The 22,704-nt window shown below is 39.1% G+C and overlaps 2 protein-coding genes across 3 annotated transcripts in view; one reads left to right on the top strand and one right to left on the bottom strand.

The window, feature by feature from the left end:
- FARS2 (phenylalanyl-tRNA synthetase 2, mitochondrial) overlaps positions 1-22,704 on the bottom strand; it is a 666,913-nt gene that overhangs the window by 41,880 nt on the left and 602,329 nt on the right. The gene's annotated exons all lie outside the window — the stretch shown is intronic.
- On the top strand, positions 18,811-18,981 carry LOC122734531 (40S ribosomal protein S29-like). Its single transcript, XM_043975418.1, has one exon. It carries the CDS (start codon positions 18,811-18,813, stop codon positions 18,979-18,981), a length of 171 nt encoding a protein of 56 aa, XP_043831353.1.

Here is a 22,704-nt window from a genome sequence, read left to right as displayed (position 1 = left end):
TACATTGGGAGAAAAAAAATCATAGGTAATGAAAACAACCTGAGAAAATCCTAGGGAATCATATCCTCTTTAGTACTGGTGAGGGCTTTATTCTTTTATGGGAACTGTACTTGGAACAAAGGGATGGGAAAGCTGGGAAAGTGGCAGTGTGGGAGGAAGTGGGAAGAAAAGTGTAGGGAGTGAAGGCAAAGTGATGTGGGGGCGGAAGCCTGCTTCTCCAAACTAGATCCAAGAGAAAAATAAGACATTGCAAGAACTTACACATATGAAGCCCACTTGACTGTGGGTGTCTCAGGGAAGAACAATAGTTAGGAAGGTGCTCTGGGGGCATGCTTATTATATAGACAAGGGCTTTAAATAGTCTTTTAACAAGACAAGCTCAAATACAATTTATAATACGAGGACCGAAACACTCAGAAGATCAGTTCCATGAGGCAACATCCTCACAGGCAGGAATACAAACGTGATTTATTTTTAAAGAATCATAAAGAGAATGTCTAGGCTAGAAAGTGAATCTGCTCAAAACAGCAAGGCTTGGTTCTCTTTCTTTTCCACACTGAAGACAGCCATTCACCAATTCATGTAGCATTCATAAAATCATGCCTAGTAGCTATCATCTTGGGAACCTCTTGAATGTGGATATAATTTATTTTAAAGTATCATTGATATGTTTTTGTTACATGTCATTTATTTTCAAATATACCCTATCCACCAAGACATCACTTGTCACAAAGATTTTTTTTTAAAAAGCATTTTACTAAAATAACTAATACATTGATTATGTTTATTTCTTTCTCCTAGTCCCTTAATTCTGCTATGAAAGGAGGGTGGTTAATTTTATCAGCTTTTCTCTGGGTCCAACTTTGGTCATTATAAACTGTTCAATTTTATTTTATTGTTCCTTCCATCTACATAATTATGCATGTTTTTTCTTGGTTCTGATTACATCACTCTGCATCAGTTCATGTAAGTCTTCCTATGTTTCTCTGAATTCTTCATATCGGTCATCTCTTATGTTGTGGTAATATTCTATCACAGCACTATCCAATAAATGAGCACTTTTCTTATTTCTGATTCTTTGGCAGTGTGAATATACTTTGAAGCTCTGAAAGAGGTCAGGAAGCCAAAGGGTCACCAACCTTTAGTGATACTTAAAAGTTTAGAAAGTGTGTGATGGTGAAGCATATAGGAAGATGGTCACATTTCCAGAATAGAAAAGAAGGAATTAGCCCTATGATATCATTGACCTAAGAAAGAGAAAATGATTCTTGGAAACATTTCCATTTTATTTTTAGGAAATCCAAAAATACGCTTTACCTAATTCTATCCCAACTGCTTCTGGTCAATAGATCCATCAGTTTTGCATTACAGTGTGCCTGTTTTCCTTCAGCCCCTCCAGCATCAACTATTTCCATCTTTATTATTCTTTGCCAATTTGCGGGGAGCAAAGTAAAACTTCAGAGTTATTTTAGTTTATGTCTAAATATCAGAGATATGAAGTGTTTTAATGTGGTTAACAGTTTGCTTCCTTTCTTTTGAAAAGCTCATTTGCATCTTTCAATCACCTGGCAATCAATCAATCAACAATTATGTATTAAGTGCTTATTCTGTGAAGGGCACCATGCCATGAGCACTGGGGATACAAATACAGTGAATGAAACACTTCCTCATCACAAGGAGCTTAGATTCGCAATCTGTTGGCAAATGACTTATAGCTCTGACCTCTTTTCTGAGCTCTAGACTTGTATTCCCAGTTGCCTCTAGTACATCTCTATCTGGATGTACCAGTGATATCTTGAACAGAACATGTCCTCAATGAAGTTTATAATACTCCCTCCTAAATCTGCTTCTCCTTCTGACAATGGCATTTTTATGTCAGCACCATTTCCTATATTTCCTATGTTCATAATCTTTGAGTTATCTTTGACACATTCTTCTCTCACTTTTCATTTCCAATCACTAAAACATAGTCTTCCTACCTTAACAATGTCTCTTAATCTGCCAACTTCTATGCATTCCCACTACCATTATTCCAGAACAAGTTCTGACTGCCACCTGCCTAGACTGTTGTCACAGGCTTTTGGAAAGTCTTCCTCCTTTCTCTTTCCTGTTCTATTTATCTTTCTGGCCACTGCCTGGATAATTTTTAAGCATAGATCTGGTCATGGTCATTTAAAATCTTCAGATTCTCTTTTTTTCCTAATAAGTTTAATTTCCTAAGAAAAGTTTTCCTGATATCCACTGTCCTCTACAATCTGATGTCACCCTAGATTCTGTGTATATCATACCCTATTCCATCTATGTACAGGTTGAACAAATCTTTTTCTTTTGAACACACATTGTGCACTCCAAACCTTCAGCCTTTGATTATGATATTCTCTGCAACTGGATGCCTGAATCTCTGCCCTTCCTCTTATTTGCTTGGGGAATTCCTACCCATCAATTTCAATCCAATTCAAATGACACCTCCTACATAAATCTTCCCTGATCCACAATACTGCCCTCTTCAACCCTTTCTCACCCCTTCAACCCAACCCATTGGTAACCACTGTCTGCTTTGGATATCATATAATTAATGCATTTACAACTATTACGATAATTTGTTTTTGTGTGTTACTCCCCTCCCCCCTTCAGCCCCTAATTTGGACTATAAATTCTAAGAAGATAAGGATTGTGTCTTTTCTAAATTCCTACCAAACCTAGGAGAGTTCTCTGCATCTAAGTAGGTGTTTAAGGTGAATTAAATGGATTTCAGCTTAACTGAAAACTAGCTGTCAAGTTTTTTGAGAATGTAGAATGTAGGAAGGGGTATTATTAATAGAGTAGAATCTATGAAAAGGAAGATTGGAGCCAGATTGTAGTGGGTTTTAAATGCCCTCTGAGGCTGACGATTGGGGATTATTTTCATGTGGTCATATCATAAGGCTTTATTTTATATTCTTGTAGGGAAAAAAGAACAAATGGAAGACTCATTTTAAGTTTTATACTTCCAGGAGCCTTGAAACTTGTACTCCCTCCAAAACATGGGGTCTTTCAGTAATGTGATAAATATTTTGAACTTAACTGCTGGAAAAAAAATCCATGACTAGATTCGTGACTTCTAACCAAATCTTCTTGCTGTTACCATATGGTGTTTCCTTTAATACAAAAATTCTACAAAAAATAATGATAAAATTACTTTGAAGCTTTTACAAAGTTTGATTTTTCTGGCAGTACAACATTTCTCATAATTATTTAGATAGCATCACATCCAGTAAACAGGAAAAAAATCTGGGATTCCTCAACTCTCCATCTAGTCTAATCCAACAAGTAGTTAGGTGTCTCTAATGCATTAAAGGACTATGGTGGGTACTGGGGTTTCAAAGACAAAAGCACTTGCTCTCAAGTAGTTTATACTCTACTAGGAGAAATGACAAATTTTGGGTCCTTTAGGATTTATTTTCCTTTCCTCCCCTACAGCTTGTTAACCCTTTCTTTTGAGGAATTTAGATGAATGACTTTGTATGGTGTGTGAGAAAATAATAGCGAATTTCTTGGGGAGCCAGGGATCTAGTTTTTAGCCCCCCCCCCAGCCCCCCCCCACACTTCAGAAAGTCCATTTCTTGAGAAAGTTCCAAACTCTTTCAGGGCCTAACCCTATTCAGGGGGGTGTCAAGGAATGGAGATTAGACTCTCTGTGTCTAGTTCAGTGAACTAAGGGGAATTAAGCCATACCTATCCAAAGGAGCCTTTGCACCTCAGGGGCCCTCCTTCATTAGGCCCTGATGTCATCATGCTACAGCTCATTTTAATATGGACCATCCTCAAGTCATGTCAACCAATGGAAGTGAATGAATGATGCTAGCCAATTAGTTTTGATCAGTCTGTGGTAACTCACCTCTATCAAAAAAGGATAAAAGGGGGGACAACTAGGCGGTATAGTGTATAAAGCACCAGCCCTGGATTCAGGAGAAACTGAGTTCAAATCTGGCCTCAGACACTTGACACTTACTAGCTGTGTGACCCTGGGCAAGTCACTTAACCCCCACTGTCCCAGATAAAAGCTTCAACCTTGAGGCCAGAGAGGTCCTTTGGCTTGCACTCTAGGCTGGAAAAGCTATCTGGTTGGGGCATAACTCTCCTCTTAGAACAGGGTAGGTTCAGGCCATGTGCTCTCTTTCTCTTAGAAATATGGTACTGGGGGTTTTTTCTGCTTGTGTTAAATACACAATACTTTTCTAATATTTAATATCAATTAGTAATAAATGAATACTGCCCAAATGGGTGCAATAGTCATTGTTATATAAATAGCCATTAATATTTGAGTAGCAATAATTTAGCAAACCCAGCCTAGTCCCCCCATAATTTAGCCAAGCCACAAAAAACAGGTGTAATAGAGAGAATACTAGGCTTGGGTCAGAGGACCAGGGCTTGAATTCTGGCTCTCTATGTGAACCTGGGCCAGGCACTTCATCTGTTTTCTCATTTATAAAATGGCAGGTTTGTCCTCATGGAGCCAATAGTCTAATGAGGAAACAGCACGTGCATAAATTGGTCCATATAACATACATACAGCATAGATGGATTAGTGAGTAGGGAGAGGAATTGCCTTGTGCAGTTGTGGGAATTGGGGAAGAGGAAGAGAACAAGTACTTATTTACTTCATGCCAGGCACTGTGCCAAGCACCTTACTAATATGATCTCATTTGATTTGAATAGGGGAGAGAGACAGGAAGGAAAACAAGACACAGGGAACACAAGCACAAAGAATTTACAGCAAGGTGTGGCTCCAATGACAGAGAGGCTCCAGGTTTTGTTTTAGACTGAACCTGGGAATTTATTGGTAATGGAACCTCCTTAAGAGGAAATATCTTCTACCAATGTAATAACTGTTGTGTGACTTACTGTCAAAGAAAAGTCAATAGGACACTAGGAGGTTAAGTGACTCTTGCAGGGTCATCTGGTATAGGTTAGAGGTAAACTTGAAGCTGGGTCTTCCTGACTCCTAGGAAAGTTACATTTTCTACAATGCTATGTTCTCTCCTTTTATAAAGTTATTTTTAAAAGTCATATAAAAGGGGCAGCTAGGTGGCGCAGTGGATCGAGCACCAGTCCTGCATTCAGGAGGACCTGAGTTTGAATCCAACCTCAGACACTTTACACACTTACTAGCTGTGTGACCCTGGGCAAGTCACTTAATCCCAATTGCCTCTCTCTCTCTCTCTCTCTCTCTCTCTCTCACACACACACACACACACACACACACGCACGCACGCACGCACACACACACACAGTCATATATAACTTTCTCCTATGTAAATGAAAGAAGAGGGATCTTCCAGGACCTGCAATGGTTTTACATTTATTAAGGGGCCTAATTCATTCTGCTCCACTTAAGACTCCCCATTTCCATAATAAACAGCCAGGGGTCCAGTTGTAAAGACTCTCATGGGGTTGAAATGAACATAAAGAGTTTCCTGTTTTTTAAAAAGCTGGTTTAATCAATTAAGCTTTCTGGGTTTTAATCATAATTAATAGAGTAAGTAATCATGAATTAAATTCAGAGTCAACCTCCAAAGAGAGGCAATGTGGTGCAGTGGGTAGAGAACTGGCCTGGGAAGCAGAAGAACTGTGTTCAAGTCTCCCCCGTGACATATGCTAGCTATCTGGACCTGTGCAAACTCTGGGCAAGTCACTTAACCTTTAAGGGTCCTAGGTTACTCTCTAAGACTATGAGCTGCAGAGTAGATGTTCATTCTTAGTCTCTACTGTTTCCTCATTTGGAAATTCCCTATGCCAATGAAACCACAAGTCCAGTCTCTTCCCTTATTCAGAATCCCCAAAGAAGTTCTTTGGAAAGATGGATTGGATGTTGGGGTTTTTTTGGTGGGAGGGGGGTAGGGGGCGGGGCAATAAGGGTTAAGTGACTTGCCCAGGATCACACAGCTAGTTGGTTGGATTTGAAATCAGGTCCTCCTGAACCCAGGGCCAGTGCTTTATCTACTGAGCCACCTAGCTGCCTCACACCCCACCCCCATCCCATTTGATTTTTGAAAGGAAAGAGAAAAATGGTCAAAGAGTGAGGGGAAATAGTCATGAGGTAAGTAAAAAAAAAAATAAGAGAGTATCTATGTTTTCTTGGCAAAGATACTAGAGTGGTTTGCCATTTGCTTCTCCAATGCTTCCATATAGTCAACTCCTTACCCATTGACTCTCAATTCTTTAGAGATGTGGTCACACTTCATCTTTACATCTGATGGCAACATCAGATCCTCCTCCCCTCTTGCAAGGGTGAGGATGGCTGCTCTGACTTCTTGATTATATTTTATTAGAAAAAGAATATAACATTGGTTTTGAGTGCAATATTCCTTTATGATCTTTGAAGAAGAAAAATGGTCCAAACAGAAGGTTGGCTGTTGTCCTTTATTCTCCAAGAGGACCAAAATGGTATCACTATGTTGGGGTCAAGGTACAATGTGTCTGACAAGTTTGGAAGGCTCTACCGCAGGTCAGCCACACTATTTGTTCCAAAATGATAATATGGCATCAAAGACAGAGGAAGTGCAGCCTTACCAAGCCTTACCAAGTATTAGCAAGTATTCAAGAACAAAAGATAATCTGAAATGGAAGACTGTATGGATATTTCTTCTGTTTCTTAAGTCAACAAGCTCTCCAAGTCACACTGCCAACTGCTGGTCCCCTTAGGATGAAGGATGAATATTCAGAAAAGAGCAGTCAGCAATGGGCACAGTGAGGGGTCTCTACTTCATTCAGTCCATGATGCCACTGCTAGAGTGGAACAGGGTCTAATACATGCTACAGTGTATTGTCACAGAATTGGGGGAAGATGAGGAGATAAAAGGGAACTGTGGTTTTTTTTTTTTTTAAATATGCAAAAGGTAAAAGAGCACTTAGACTATGGAGCTCCTCCACACCTGGGACCATGTTCTATGTAGAATAAAAACGTAAATCTTCTTGTTGAGTTGAATTGAAATTGGAGGGAAATCTCACTTATCTGGATTTTTTTTTTTTTAAGAGATCTCAACTGTTTAGAGCATAGACATGAACTTAGCACACATTTAATTTGCACTACGAAAAATAGGGTCCTCAAGGACTGACATGGACCCAAATGTCCTTTGTTAACCAATAAATCTCATTTCCCTTTAAAGGCATTTCATTCAGCTTTGCTGTTTGGAGATTTCTCATTAAGCAGAAGGACATACTCCTGTCATTTTGGACGCCTTTGGCTGTATTCATTAGATTTCTTTGACTTCCCCACCATGCCCCTGCACTGGGTATCTTCACTCCCTGCTTTTCAGCTTTCTTTTGTGTATTGTCTTCTCCTAGTAGAGTATAAGCTCCTTGAGGGAAGGGACTATCTTTCTTATTTGTATCCCTAGAACTTAGTACTGTGCCTGCACATAATAAATATTTCCTGACTGATTGACTCCTCTCATTTTCTCTCCACCTATGGTGGTATTATTTTTATAAAAGTTTTTAATTCTATGGAGTAGCAATTACTTCTCAATTCAATTCTCTCTTTTTCTTTTAATGTAATTTCAGCCTCTGCAGGAAGCTGAGGGTATGAATTTTTGACCTTAAGGTTAATTACCTTGCAAATAGGTTAACATCACACAGAGCTTGCTCCTAGAAAATGTGAATTGGGGCAAAACTCTAGAATTTATACTGGTTCTCATTATTTGGTAACATTGTACAATATAAGCATCCTCATTTTCCACAAGGCCTTACACTTCATTGTAGCTCATTGCATGCCAGCTGGACATTAAGGGTCACAGCATGTATGCTTCACAGAATCTTTCAAAGTGGTATGAATGGAGGAATCAATTTTATTCTGGGCAAAATATGAATGTAGGAAAAAGCAGAAAAGGAAAGTAATGGGAAGAGTCATGCAGAGACAGTAAAAGAGACCTGAACTGGGGCTTTGTGTAGTCTAATAGAAACAAACATTAATTAAATAGAGTAGAAGCTCCTTGAGAGCAAGGATTGTTTGGTCCTGTAGTTGTATCCTAAGCACAACATACACCCCCCAACCCCCTTTCTTGGGTAGTGATAAAGGAGAATTGAAGAGCCCTATGATTTCATCAAGGAAAGGAAATTTGAGTGTGGAAATTCTCTCCTCGAGGTAACATGATGTAATGAAAAAAAGTGCTAGATTTAAAGAAGAGGACCTCTGTTCAAATCCTGGTTCTGCCATTTTCTAGCTGTGTGATCTTGGGTAACTGTATTTATTTCTTGCCAGAGTTTCCTCATTTGTAAAATGAAGGGTTTATCCCAAAGAGGTAAAAGAGGCAAAAGACCAATATGTAAACAAAACAAAAATCCAAATAACTTATGGTAGCTCTTTTTGTTGGAACAAAGAACTAGAAATAAAGTAGGTGTCCATCAGTTGGGGAAAAGCTAAACCCATTTTAGTCGATGAATATAATTGGATATTGTTCCCCTCTAAGGAAAGGGGAAAAGATTGGTAAAACAGACAACTCTACAATGACTTATATGAATTATTTCAGACTGAAGTTAGCAGAACCAGAGGAACAATTTATGTGGCAAAACAACAACATGGAAAACAAAAATAACCGTGAAAGACTTAAGAACTCAGATCAACACAATGACTAACCACAACTCCAGATGACTTATTATGAAGTATGATACCTACTTCCTCTAGACTGAGAGGTGATGGAACCACAATTCATTCAGAGAGAGACATATATTTTTGAATGTGGAAAATATGTGGATTTTTTGTTTGTTTGTTTGGCTTGACTGCTTATTTGTTAAAAGTAATGTGTTTTAGGGCAGCTAGGTGGAGCAGTGGATAAAGCACTGGCCCTGGATTCAGGAGGACCTGAGTTCAAATCTAGTTTCAGAAAGTTAACACTTACTAGCTGTGTGACCCTGGGCAAGTCATTTAACCCCAACTGCCTCACCAAAAAACAAAAACAAAAACAACAGAAAAACAAAACAAAAAGTATTGTGTTTCATGACAAGCAGGATGATTTCAGGAAAACCTGGAAAGACTTAACATGACCTGATGCAAAATGAAATGAACAGAACCAAGAAAACATTGTACACAGTAACAATATTGTTTGATGAAGAACTATGAATGATTTAGCTAATCTCAGCAATACAACCATCTGCCTCCAGAGAAATAACTGATATTGGCTGCATACAGACTGACACACTATTTCTCACTTTCTTTCTTTTCTTTTCCTTTCTTTTCTTTGAGTCTTCTTGCACAAATGACAAAATGTCTTACATAATTGCATATGTACAACCTATATCAGATTGCTTATTGTCTCAGGGAAAAGGGAAGGAAGGGAAGGATAGAATTTGGAACTCAAAAATTTAAATTAAAATGTTAGAAAATTTTAAAAAGATGCCAATAATATTTATTTTTTTAAAAGTATTATTTTTTATGGGGGGTGGGGTTAGGAGGAGGAGGGAAACTGGTGATAATATTAACAAAAAAAAAAACCCCTAAGAAACAAAAGGTCATTGAAGTTTTGTTTTGTTTTGTTTTGGTGAGGCAATTGGGGTTAAGTGACTTGCCCAGGGTCACACAGCTAGTTAAGTGTCAAGTGTCTGAGACTGGATTTGAACTCAGGTCCTCCTGACTCCAGGGCCAGTGCTCTATCCACTGCACCACCTAGCTGCCCGCTATTGAAGTATTTTTTAAAACTGCATAGAAAAGAACAGGAAGAAGTTAAGAGGATAAAACTGAGAGCAGGACAATTTTGAAAGTAACATGTTGAACTTAATATGTACTCTTTAAAAAGAAAGCTGTATTTAATGGAGTTCAAGGTTTGATATATGTCTCATTTTTTATTCTACTTAGTATATGAAAATGCTTTCCTTTTTTTGGGTGTCTTATTAGGAAGATTCTGAAGCTCACCCGGCAAGATGAGGTATGGGACACTCATGTCCTTTCTCAAGCTGAACTGCCAAGCATTCAAACTCTACTTCAGGGAGTGCTATTCAGATTGGGGTGGCCATGGTGTTTGAATGTCAAACATATGTTTACCTAAAATATTATCTTATGGAAAACTTACATAAGGACACATGGAGGTTAGAAGAGGTGATACAAGGACACTCTCAAGTTCTCTCTGAAGAACTTTGGAATTGAGTGTGAGATATGGGAGACACTGGCATCAGACTGCCCAGCATGGTGGGCCCGCATCTGCTCTATGAGCAGAACAGAGCTGCAGTAGCTTAAAAGACACAGGAGACGGGCAAATTTAGAGCCATCTCTACTCCAAATGTTCATGTGGACTATTTGTGCCTGACCCATGTTAAAGTCTTTGGAGCTCATGTTGGTCTGATGAGCCACGGTATAACACATTGTATCTTGACCCTGACATAGTGACATCATTTTGATCCTTTTTGATCTCAAAGGACAACAACCATAACCAGCCTGCCTCAGAGGAAGAGGTATCCAGCCTCCTTTTACCTGTGCCTCGGATCCCATCATTTTCCACCTCCTCACCAAATCTGATGGCTCTTTCTCAGTTCTTATCCTTCTTGACTTCTCTGCAGCATTTAACATTATTTAAAACTCCTTCCTTTTGGATATTTTCTCCTTCCTTGGCTTAGAAGGTATCAGACTATTGATTCTGACTACTTGTTTAAATATTCCTCTTCCTTCTGTGCTGGCTCCTAATCTTCCCAACCCCCTCTTCTCTTAGTATTTTATCTTTTAGCAATCTCAGCAACCCTCAAGGTTTTAATTGCTTCAATTAGCACCTTCATGCAAATGACTCCCAAATCTACAACTTCAGCCCTGACCTCTCCTAAACTGCAGACCTGAATTTCTAGTTGGATGTCCTAATGATTTTAAACTCAATACTTCCTTTTTTTTGGGGGGGGGGGCTGGGCATTGAGGGTTAAGTGACTTGCCCAAGGTCACACAGCTAGCAAGTGTCAAGTGTCTGAGGCTGGATATGAACTGAAGTCCTCCTGACTCCAGGGCAGGTGCTCTATCCACTGCACAACCTAGCTTCCTCAGCTCAATACTTCCTAAACCAGACTACTGGCTTTTCCCCAAAATCTGTTTTTTTTTTCTTTCTTCTGACTCTACTATTTTAGTTGTGGCATCATCGTCATCATGTTATTTTTCACTTTCCCCTCTCCATTCACTTCTAGTCAGTTTCCAAGTGCTATGATTCTACTTCCTCCATATCTCTTGCATCTGTCCCCTCATCTGCATTCCCACTACCACCATTTTAATAGAGGCCCTCATTACCACCAGCTTGTACTATTAGAGCTTCTTCCATTTTCAAAACATTTCCAGACTAATTTTCCTTATATGCACACATCTGTTCTTGTCATCTCTATTATAGAAACCAGTTGGTGGTCCTTTATTGGCTGCAGAAGAAAGTTCACCATTTGACCTATCAATACCATTACAAGTCAAAACCCCAGGGGGAGAAAAAAAGAGGGAAAGGACTAAAATATATAAGAATATTTATAACAGCACTTTTTGTAATTACAAAGAAGTGGAAACAAGAAAGTTATCCATCAACTGTGGAATGACTGAACAAATTATGGCATCTTATGGAATATTATTATGCCATAAGAAATGACAAAAGGGACATCAGAGAAACCTGGAAAGATTTTTATGAATTGGTTCAGAGGAAATAAGTAGAGCAAAGAGGACTAGTTATACAAGATCATAACATTGGAAAGGAAAACAACTTTGAAACATTTAATAACTCTGATCAAATAAACAACCAAGCAGGACCCCAAAAGATTGATAATGAAGCATGCCTCCCACATTTCTTGATGGACTGTAGGTACAGGATCATTACAACACATTTTCTTTTAAAAGGAAGTGGATAAAGTTTGAGATGGGTGAGGGGACAATGATAGTGATATAAAAAAAAGAAGATTAGAAATAAGCATCAATGAAATATTTTAAAAATATAGAGAGAAGAGTGGGGACACAGATAAGTAGGACAGTGATGGCACTACCATGTTAAATTTGACCTATATTAAAAGAAACAAGCTATATATAGTAGATGTATTTTCACGTAAATCCCCTCTTCTGGTTCTTCCTTGAGTATAGAAATGTCCATTCTTATCGATGACTTCTTAGTTCATAATAAAAGCATTTAGGGGCAGCTAGGTAAAGCAGTGAATAAAGCACCAGCCCTGGATTCAGGAGGACCTAAGTTCAAATCTGGCTCAGACATTCAACACTTACTAGCTGTGTGACCTTGGGCAAGTCACTTAACCCTCATTGTCCCCCCTCCCCCCCAAATAAAAGCATTTAAAAATAATCATAAAAATAAAATTCCTTGGGGTAGCTAGGTGGCGCAATAGATAAAGCACTGGCCCTGGATTCAGGAGGGCCTGAGTTCAAATCCGGCCTCAGACATTTGACACTTACTAGCCGTGTAACCCTGGGCAAGTCACTTAACCCTCAATGCCTTCCAAAAACAAAACAAAATAAAATCGAATTTCTTAACCTGGCCTCCACAGTCTTATGTCTGTGTTAAAGCAGCTAGAGAGTTTGGTTTGGAGTTAAGAATAGGAATTCAAATCCCAGTTCTGCCACTATTACTTGCATGACCTTGAGCAAGGTGCATAGTAACCTCTATGCATAGTTTCTTATCTATGAAATGAAGGTGTTAAATGTTTAGCTTTAAATTATTATCATGTGATTCTCTCTTTTTTAGCCTTATCTCACAGAATTCTTCCATGTGCCCTGGATTTCCTACTTCCATACCTTTAGTCACCTAATTTCCTTTGCCAAGAATGTTCTCCTCAACTCCATGCCCCTACCATCTCTTTTAAAGCCCTACATAAATGTTACCCCCCCAGGTAGTTTCTCAGGATTATCACAGTGGAGAATAATCTTTTCCCCCTGTGGACCTAACATAGAACTTTTCTTATACCTCTCTTGTGTACTTATCATTGTATTGTTCTCTGTTTCTACGATTCTATAATTATTTGTGTAGGTGTTATATCCTACTAGGCTATAAGTCTATAATTCCCCCAGGACCTAGCATAGTTTTCTGCGAATGATATCCATTTACAAAAAGCTGAATAGATGGTTAGAGATGGAAGAGACTTTAGAAATTCCCTTGTCCAGCCCTCTCATATTAAAGTTGAAGAACTTGGCCCTGTAAAGTGATGGGACTTGCTTATGGTTATAATGAAATGTAATGACAGACCAACTCAAGACTGGAGTCATTTAAAAGCACCTTCGGGTACTTTACCAGGTCAACTAATGATAAGGAGATCCCATATTGAGGAATATTATTTGGAATGATTTGTGACAAAGACTAAACTCCTGATTTATATCTCCTTTACAAATGAAAACAGGCAGGCAATGTGACTAATAGAGTTTGTAAGGGTTAAGAGTTCATACAGGTATGTCATATAGTCGAAAAGGGAAAATTATTCTAATTATTACGGTAAACCCTCCATAAAGGCAAACATTAATGCTTTCTGGGACAGTTTTTCGTAGTGATTTGATACCCTGGGTCAGGAAGATTAGTAAAACAGGCTTTTATGGATGGTCTTTATCTCCAACCACCAAGGAAAGGAGGGTAAAGATCAAAGAGAGAGAGCAAGAGTAGAAAGGTAATACATAAGATGGGAAGGAAGGATCTGAGGGCATAAATAAGAAAAGCAGACTTCACAACAGGCCCAAATTCCAATTAATCAATGATCTAATCAATGTGGGCATCTACTTCAGTGACACAGATAGGAGGGGATCTTTGCCTGCTTATCCTGGGTGACTGGAGCCCTCCAGACAGCTCCCATCCATGAGGCCGAGGGCCTTCCTTACATTTTCTTGAAATTATGAGGATATCCATAGATTTTCCAGGGAAGATTATAGAAGACAGATTGTCCACTTGCATCCCTAGTTCTTGTTACTTTACTAGCCCTTTTTCTTCTTCAGTAATATGTTTTTGATGACATAATTTGTACTGCTTCTCCTGAAAAAATCCTTATAATATGCTGCAGTCTGTTCAGGTTTATAGCCACCTTCCTATTGGTCTTGTGTCACCTTCAACTTCAATTGTTCAGAGGACCATGATGTCCTGTGACTCACAGACACACACCACCACCACCATTGGTGTTAAATAGATGAGCCTTTGCTTCAATAAGAAGTGTGTGGGGGTCATTTAAAGAAATTTGCCATTTCTTATAAGTAATCCAGTCCATACTCTACAAGTATAGGTCTAGCTAGCTAACTGTCCTTTTACAGTGCCTATCCAAGATATATAGACTGACAGATGAGCTCTAAAGACTTTCCACACAATGGCTGAACAAAATTTGCACAATAGGCATTATGCATTGTAGGGGCCAAATTTATTATGGGAGAGTTAATTGGGTGGCTTGCCATAATATTGGGGTTCAGAAAATAAACTGCCTTTTTTAGTTATTTCTCCCAGGTTAATAAGGGAGATTAACAGCTTCTTTTCCACAAACAAATCAAGTTTTATTAATGGGAATAAAATATACAATAAAGGTAAAGTTAATAAAGCTAAGGACAAGGGAATAGGGAAAGAGAAAAATGGATATGTTTCCTGGCTCTAGCAAAGACTGACTCAATCCCCAAACTTGCTTCCAGCTCAGCTAATTCAAAGAGCTGGCCTCGTTTCTATTAACTCATCACCTGGGGTCCATAGTTTCTATGGGAGTCAGCTGTGCAGTCCCTCGCCAGTCCACTCTTGGAAGCTCACTAACAGCAAAGAGAGAGCTCCCATCCTCAGCATTCTCTTTTCTACCTTTTCTCTCCCTCCCCCAAAAGGGAGGTCATCCTTCAAGTTGCTTGGCCAAGAGTGGTCCCCCTGGTGACTCAGGGCAGACCAGGTATGGCCTATATCTAATCATCCCAAGTAGGTACTTAGTTGGTTTCTCAAACAATACTAAATCAATCAGGTGGGACCCCTGGGCATCTGCCAAATTCCATTATTTTATCACAGCATCCACTTGTTTTTCCTGTGTGGATAGCTGTAACCACTCCATTAAAAAAAAAAACAACAACAAAAAACCACTAACTTTTCCACCCTATATTTCACACACACACACACACACACACACACACACACACACACACACACACACACACACACACACACACACACACACACCCTGGATTGCAGTTGTTTTTTCCTGAATATTGTCCCTCAATTATTTTGTATCCATCTCTTACTGTATTTTTTTCCTTCTCTACCAAAAAAAATGCCCCTGACTCCTTGCTTTTATTCATTGTTTTTTTGGTTATGATTATAGGGTTAGAAAGGTTCTCAGGAGGACATCTAATCTACTCCTCTGTGGTCAAGTGCATGCTCCAGAAGTTCTTACCCATGGTTGGAACTTGGGCCTAGCAAAGCTCCATAGAGACTTGTTCTCTGATCTGTTAGTGAGCTCCTAAGATTTATGGGGAAGCTAAAAGAGCTTTCCCTGACTCTCCACTTTCCTCATTCATTAGCATACAAGCTATTAATTTTAGTTACCTTGAAAGGAAGTTTAGTCAACATGTACTCAAAATCAACTCCAAATACCAGCTGTAAAAGGGCCCGGTCTTTTCTCTCAGTAGCAAGATTGATTTTGCCTGGGACAAAATGTCTGCTTTGCTTAAGTGCCCTTTTCAGTTAAGTTTTGAAAAATGGAAATCATGGACATCCCCAGTATGAGTGAACACTGCAGATGCTAGAACCTGAAGCAAGCCACACAAAATATGTCCAGTGCTTTCAGGCCACAGAATAACCATCTGTCACCAGCATTCTGTTACTCCAGGGCTGGAGACAATTTTTTTTTTCTTTCATTGCCTCTTAAAGTTATGGAAATAAGAAGAGATAGGCTCTGGGTAGTACTACATTCAGAGCCCCTCTACAAACGAAGGTGGGTAAGCTCCTATGAGGCTGATCACTCAATAGAGGTCAAAGGTGTCCATAGTAGATGTTTAACCAATATTTTGCTGAATTAATGAATGCAAACAGTTGTCTTCCTAGAAGGAGACAAAAGAGTTTAGGACACCTTAGGGCAGAGACAAAATTTTCCTTTGGGGAAGTCTGAATGCAGATAGTGTACATGTTATTACAGTATCACAGATGTGAAGTTAGAAAAGATATAAGAGACCATGTAGTCCAATCTCCTCATTTTACAGAAGAGGGAACTGAGACCAAAAACTTCAAGTGAATTGCCCAAAGGTCATGTATGAAGTAAGTGACAGAGGCAGAATTTAAAACCGGCTCCCTGACTCCAAATTCAATACCTTTTTGCTCATAGTGAAATGCTTCTGTTATTTTATCGGATCATTAAATTCGAGACTGGGTATGATCTCATCCAGTCCCTTTACTTTAAAGATGAGGAAACTAAAGCCCAAAGAGAGAAAATTTTAAAAAGGTTAATCTGCTTTTACACAGGAAATAAGTAGCAGGACTGGGACTGGCACCCAGGCTGTTCAACTCCAAATCTAGGGTTCTCTCCACCATATACTGTGTTGCTTCACTTTTTAAGCTTTGCACTCCCAAACTACCCAGGAATAAAGGCACTGATGCTATGCTTGCAATCTAAGCTAACATTTTACGTTTATCCACTGTATGGGAGATGACTGTGCATCACTTACTGCAGAAAGGCACATGAAGAGAATGGTTGCTTTGCCAGAAACAAAAATCATTTTGAAAAAAAAAGCATCCTTTTCTCCCTCAGTAATATCATCTCCCTCATCCTCTTGTCCTTTTCTACCCACCCCCACTATTATGAATATGCAGTCATTTCAGCTTTAGCAAGGCTCGCTTTGAATCTCGGAGAAGAAACAAAAGTAATAAGCTATAATGTTTCAAGATCCATAATTCCTTGCCTAATGTCACAACACGAAGGCACCGCAGTCCCTTCAAAGTACATTAACACATGGTGCAATGCCATTCCCAGATATTAAGATGTTTTAAAATAAACAGATTACTGTGTAGAACTGCAGGCCAGGCATAATTTTTCCATTTAAATAACTTGTGAAACGACTACCATGTGATTCTGAATTCATTCTCCTATTCAAAATTAACTAAAAGGGTGCAGGCACTGTTAATTAAACATTAATAGAAAATTTGCAAATACTCTAAGACACCCCCCCCTCAAGTTTCTCTTAAATTTATTAATTGTTCCATCTATGACTTTGCTTTAATTATTTAGGAGCCATTAAGCACCCACAGCATATTAAGCTCCAAGGGACCTTTCAGCCACATTAGTTCACCTCTAACAGCTGTGTTCACCTGGAGTCACCTTCTAATAAAGAAACTGAATAGATTGTAGTAATAGAGAAAACTCATTTGGAAATCACTGTCTATTGGCACTTATTACACATGACATTTGCACCAAGTGCAGAGAACTATGTGCTGGAGGCTCTTGGAATAAAGTTTTCCATGCTGTAGGGCTGCCAATAGTGGAGGAAAAAAACAACAACAAACGAATGGAGTAATCAATCATGTTTTTGACACTTCAGTTATCTGGTCCCTTATTAAGGTCAAGCACAGACCCACCTTATAAAGAATTTTCCTGACAAATAAAAAGAGATAACATGCATGAGTGGATGGAGGACTGGCCATGGAGTCAGGAAGACCTGGGTTCAGGTCCTGCCTCTGATATACAATAGCTTCGTGATTACAGGCAAATCACTTAACTTTTTTGGTGCTTAAAGGTAGTCTCTAAGATGGCAAGTTACAGAAGAGATTCTGTTTTATATTAGTGGAGGTAGATCTGACCTCTGGGGAAAGACTTACATTGATATAATCTAGGGTCCATAAAAACAGTTTTTTCAATGAAATTACTGTGATATTGTGAGTAAAGTTGTTCTTTCACTAGGTAGCCACCTAAGTAGTAAGACTTAAAGTGTCAGATATTTGGGTACATTTCATCTATACTCAAATATCCACCTCCACTCAGATACTGTGCCCAAAATTCCATCCTTAGAAATTAATTCTCTTGTACCTTAGGGTTTTCTATGTTCCAAAATTCTCTATTGATATGCAAATAAGCCTGGGAGGGTAACATCATTCATCCATATGTTTATCTAACAAGCAATTATTAAGTGCCTACTATTTTGCAAGGCCCTACACAAGGCACTGTGATCCAAAGATAAAGAGTCTGTCACAGGGGCAGCTAGGTGGCGCAGTGAATAGAGCAGCAGCCCTGGATTCAGCAGTACCTGAGTTCAAATCCGGCCTCAGATGATTGACACTAACTAGCTGTGTGACCTTGGGCAAGTCACTTAACCCCAATTGCCTCACCAAAAAAAAAAAAAAAGAGTCTGTCACAGGACTCAAGAAGATTGTATCCTTATAGAAAAGAAAGAAAATCTCTTGTACACATATAAGTAATTACAATATATAGGTTGTAACAATTGGAGTGATGCCACCTACTGGAGAGTTGCTGTAGGAAAGCTCCGCCATGAGGAGAAGGCATCTGAGGGCAAGTCATGCAGCTTTTCTTTGGTGTCAGGAAGTGACGTTTGCTCATGGGTACTATCAAAGCTACAGTGAATTAGCTTGGAGCTGTATGTGCATGTAGACGGGATGTTCCCAGTTTCACAGGAGGCTTGTGGGATAAAAAAGGGGTGGTTCTCTCTCTTTTGTCAGGACTCTCGTGGAGAGCGGAGCAGGAGACATTAGCTCCCTGAGATAGATAGCTGAATCTAGGCCTCTTTCTCTCTCTCTTCACCAAATTCATATTCTCCTTAATAAATGCTTAAAAGTTTAACTCTTTCTAAAGCTTATAATTTATTGTTGACTGGGCTGGGTCGGGGCTTAAAGAGTACATGCGTGGATTGTCTTCTTTCTTTCTTCTTGTGTCTTTGCTAGTGGCGCCATGGGTCACCAGAAGCTCTACTGGAGCTACCCTCACAAATTCAGCCAGGGGTCTCAGTCGTGCCACATGTGTTCGAACCGGCATGGCCTGATCCGCAAGTATGGCTTGAACATGTGCTGCCAGTGCTTCCTTCAGTATATGAAAGACATTGGCTTCATCAAGTTGGACTAAATTATGTCTATGGATCTCATTGATTATGGGATCACTTTGACCATCAGTGACCACCGTTTTACTGGACTGTGTTCAGCTATTTGGTCTATCTACCTAAAGATGGATCCCGTTGTGTGTGCTATGCTACTTTGTTTATAATAAACAGGTCATTCTCAGTTATGATTTTTAAAAAATTTATTGCTGACCACTCATTAGATATTTTAGACAGACTAGCTAGCTAGCTAGAATTTTAGCCCCTTATGAGGTTTTTATATATGTGTGTGTGTAATATTATATAACCCACATACTATATATAGTATGTTTATATGTAATATATTGTATACAGATACACAAAATATACAATATATTGTAATATTTTGGTCCTCTTTATATATATATATATTTTAGTGAGGCAATTGGGGTTAAGTGACTTGCCCAGGGTCACACAGCTAGTAAGTGTTAAGTGTCTGAGGTCGAATTTGAACTCAGGTCCTACTGAATCCAGGGCCGGTGCTCTATCCACTGTGCCACCTAGCTGCCCCCATAACATATGTTTTTGCAAACTACTGAAATAGTCCAGGTGAAAGGTGATGGGGAGATGACTAGTGTGTTAGCCATCAAAGTGGAAAGAAAGGGAGCCATTTGGAAGATGTGGAAGTTAGAATCATAAGACTTTGCAACTGATTGGGTATGCTGAGTAAAGGAAAGTGAGGGAAAAGGATTCTAAGGTTGGGAAGCTGGGTGACTGGAAGGTTTTGACTACCCTCAAGAGAAACTGAGAGGTTAGGAAGGTGGGTTTGTGGAAAATGGGTTGGATAAGAGGTTCTAATAAATTCCATTTGGGATGGCATGGTGGAAAGAGTGCTGGGTTTAAAGTTAGAAGACTCATCTTCCTGAGTTCAAATCTGGTTCCAGACACTTACTGGCTGTGTGACCCTGGGCAAGTCACTTAACCCTGTTTGCCTCAGTTTCCTCATCTGTAAAGTCATTTGGAGAAGGAAATGGCAAATCACTCTAGTATCTTTGCCAAAGAAAACCCCAAACAGGTGATGAAGAGTTGGGCATGACTTAAAATGACTTAACAACAAAAAGTTTCTATAAGGGCTTATCTAACAAATAAGAAAGACCTTCTTAAAAGCACAAAGGGCAAGGGTTCTCCAACTTTTTGGTTTCAGGACCTCTTTATATTCTTAAAAATTATTGAGGATCTAAAGAGTTCTTATGTATGTAGGTTCTAACTATTGATATTAACTATTTAAATATATATTAATATTTACCATATTAAAAATGAAAACTTGGTATTAATATGAAAAATACTGACTTCATGGACTACCTGAAAGGATCTCTGGGACCCACAGTGGTCAGACCACACTTTGAGAATCAGTAGTATAAGAGATAGTTGAAACAACCAGATAGAGAAGTATTCAAAGCCAAATTTTAATGACTGTGCAATGTTGGCTAAGTTTGGTCTTGATATCAGTTCCTGGTGTACTTTGAGCATCTGTGTTCTTAAAAACATAAGTTACCATCCCTTCTGAATCAGAATTCCTCTTATGGATCAAGAACAGTCCAAAGAATTCTTCTAACACAGACAAATGGCTAGTTATCCTAAAGTGATCACTGTGGAAACTGGACAGGTTCCCTAGAGATTTGTACCCAAACACACACAGGGCAGAGGAGAGATCTTTTGCCTTCTGCAGGGATGATGCTCTGTTTCCTGGCTTAGGGAATGGAAGCTGCTCTGAGACAAGAGAAGACAAAGGGTCCTTACAGCTCTGCGTTCTAGTGAAGAGTACAGATTTACTCCCCATCCTCTTTTATTGCATGTGCTCTCCATGCCCAAACAACAGTTGTCTTTAGTGGGTCTTTCTGGTAGCTGAGGGCAATCATTAGAACATATACACCTTTTATACAGACTCCTCCTGTTGCATGAAGAGGCAATTAAAGTCCCTTTAGGAAAGCAGTACATGGAAAACACAGACTTATTAAACCTGTTTACACACATTAATAAAATACAGTTATCCCTTCCACATTGTGACTTTCCCAATTGTGGTTTTAATGTATTGTGGATCAGCATAAGAAATTAAATGGAAATTTGGGGGAGTTTTGTGAAAGCCACAGATGACATGTGAAGGCCAGCAGATGACAGAGAAAAGGTTTAGAAACTCAAACATGCATAAAATATATGTATAGTATTATATAATATCAACATTTTATCTTTTAATGCCATAATAATTTATATTTTTTCTCTGATATGAAGAGAGGGCCAAAAAATTTTACACGGATTTTACAGATCATGGGAGCACTGGGCCCCTAACCCCCACAATGTGGAAGGGATAACTGTAAATTCTATTTGGACTTTAGCCTCTGTTTTTCAGCCAAAGCAGGTTCCCAAGGGACTAGGAGAGATGAGAGAGGATAAAGAAGCTACATTGCATTAGAAAAATTAGGGTGTTCATTGTTGTCCTTTGTACTCAAAGAGGACCAAAATGACACCACAATGTCAGAGTCAATGGATAGTATGTCCAATTGTGGCTGATCAGACCAAGAGAAGCTTGGAAGACTCTACCACAAGTGAAGAGCAAATAGACCGTGTGAACATTTGGGATGGAGATGTCTCCAAATTTGTGCATCTCACATTTCTTTTGAGGTGCTGCAATTCTGCTTTACTCATATACCATAGCACCTTCTTTGATATGTGCATGCCATGCTGGATGGTCCTGTGCCAGTGTCTCACATGTCTCACAATAAGATTGGCTGGTATTCCCTGAGTACCCTCCCACCTTGATTTGGTAACTAGGTAAGGTAATAGAGGAGGATGCTGGGCAAGCAGCTGGAAGGTAAATAGCTTGGGATACTAAAAAGAAAATGTTGTTAACTGTTCACTGGAGTTTTACTTTTGCTATAAAGAACAAAGAGTAAAATATAGTTAGCTAAACAAGCACATTTGTTCTTGTCTCCAGGCCTTTATTCATGCTGTTTCTCCCTCACTTGGAATACTTAGCCCTTCCTTCCCATTTAGCTAAAACTTAGCTAGTTTTATTTAATTGGATATCACTAATTAATGAAATATGGATTTTAATCAAATAAAACATCTATTATATGAACACTTTATCTCTCTAGAGGACATCTCTAAAGGACACAACTGAAAAACTGGAGGCTAGCAGAGTATCTAAAATAAGGATTCAGAAAAATCCATGCACTTTATTCAGAGGCCCTTACTCTGAGCCTCTGTATTGTTAGATACAATTCTAACAAGACTGGCATTCTAGCTACCAAACATAGATTAGAAACAGCAAATTAAAAGGCAGAGAGAAGGAATAACATAGGAAGGTTATAAGAGACTGGTGTTATAAAATTAAAAAAACAAACAAACAAGGGGCAGCTAGGTGGCGCAGGAGATAGAGCACTGGCCCTGGATTCAAGGGGACCTGAGTTCAAATCTGACCTCAGACACTTAACACTTACTAGCTGTGTGACCCTGGGCAAGTCACTTAACCCTAATTGTGTCACCAAAATAAAACAAAACAAAAACTAGATACAAAGGAGACTGAGGAGCGGTCAGATAAGGTAAGGGGAGAATGAAGAGAGAGTAGTGTCATAAGAGCCCAGATAGGAGAGAGCAACCAGGAGGAAGGGGTCTCCAATAGATTCCAATTAATCTGAAAGGTAAAGAAAGATAAGGAATGAGGAATATCATTTAGCAATGAAGCCAATGGCAATTTTGGAGAGAGACCTGTCATC

The sequence above is a fragment of the Dromiciops gliroides genome, chromosome 1, assembly GCF_019393635.1.
Source record: "Dromiciops gliroides isolate mDroGli1 chromosome 1, mDroGli1.pri, whole genome shotgun sequence".
Classification (NCBI taxonomy): domain Eukaryota; kingdom Metazoa; phylum Chordata; class Mammalia; order Microbiotheria; family Microbiotheriidae; genus Dromiciops; species Dromiciops gliroides.
The sequence above is the reverse complement of the archived record's forward strand: the minus strand, read 5'-3'. Positions and strand labels throughout refer to the sequence as shown.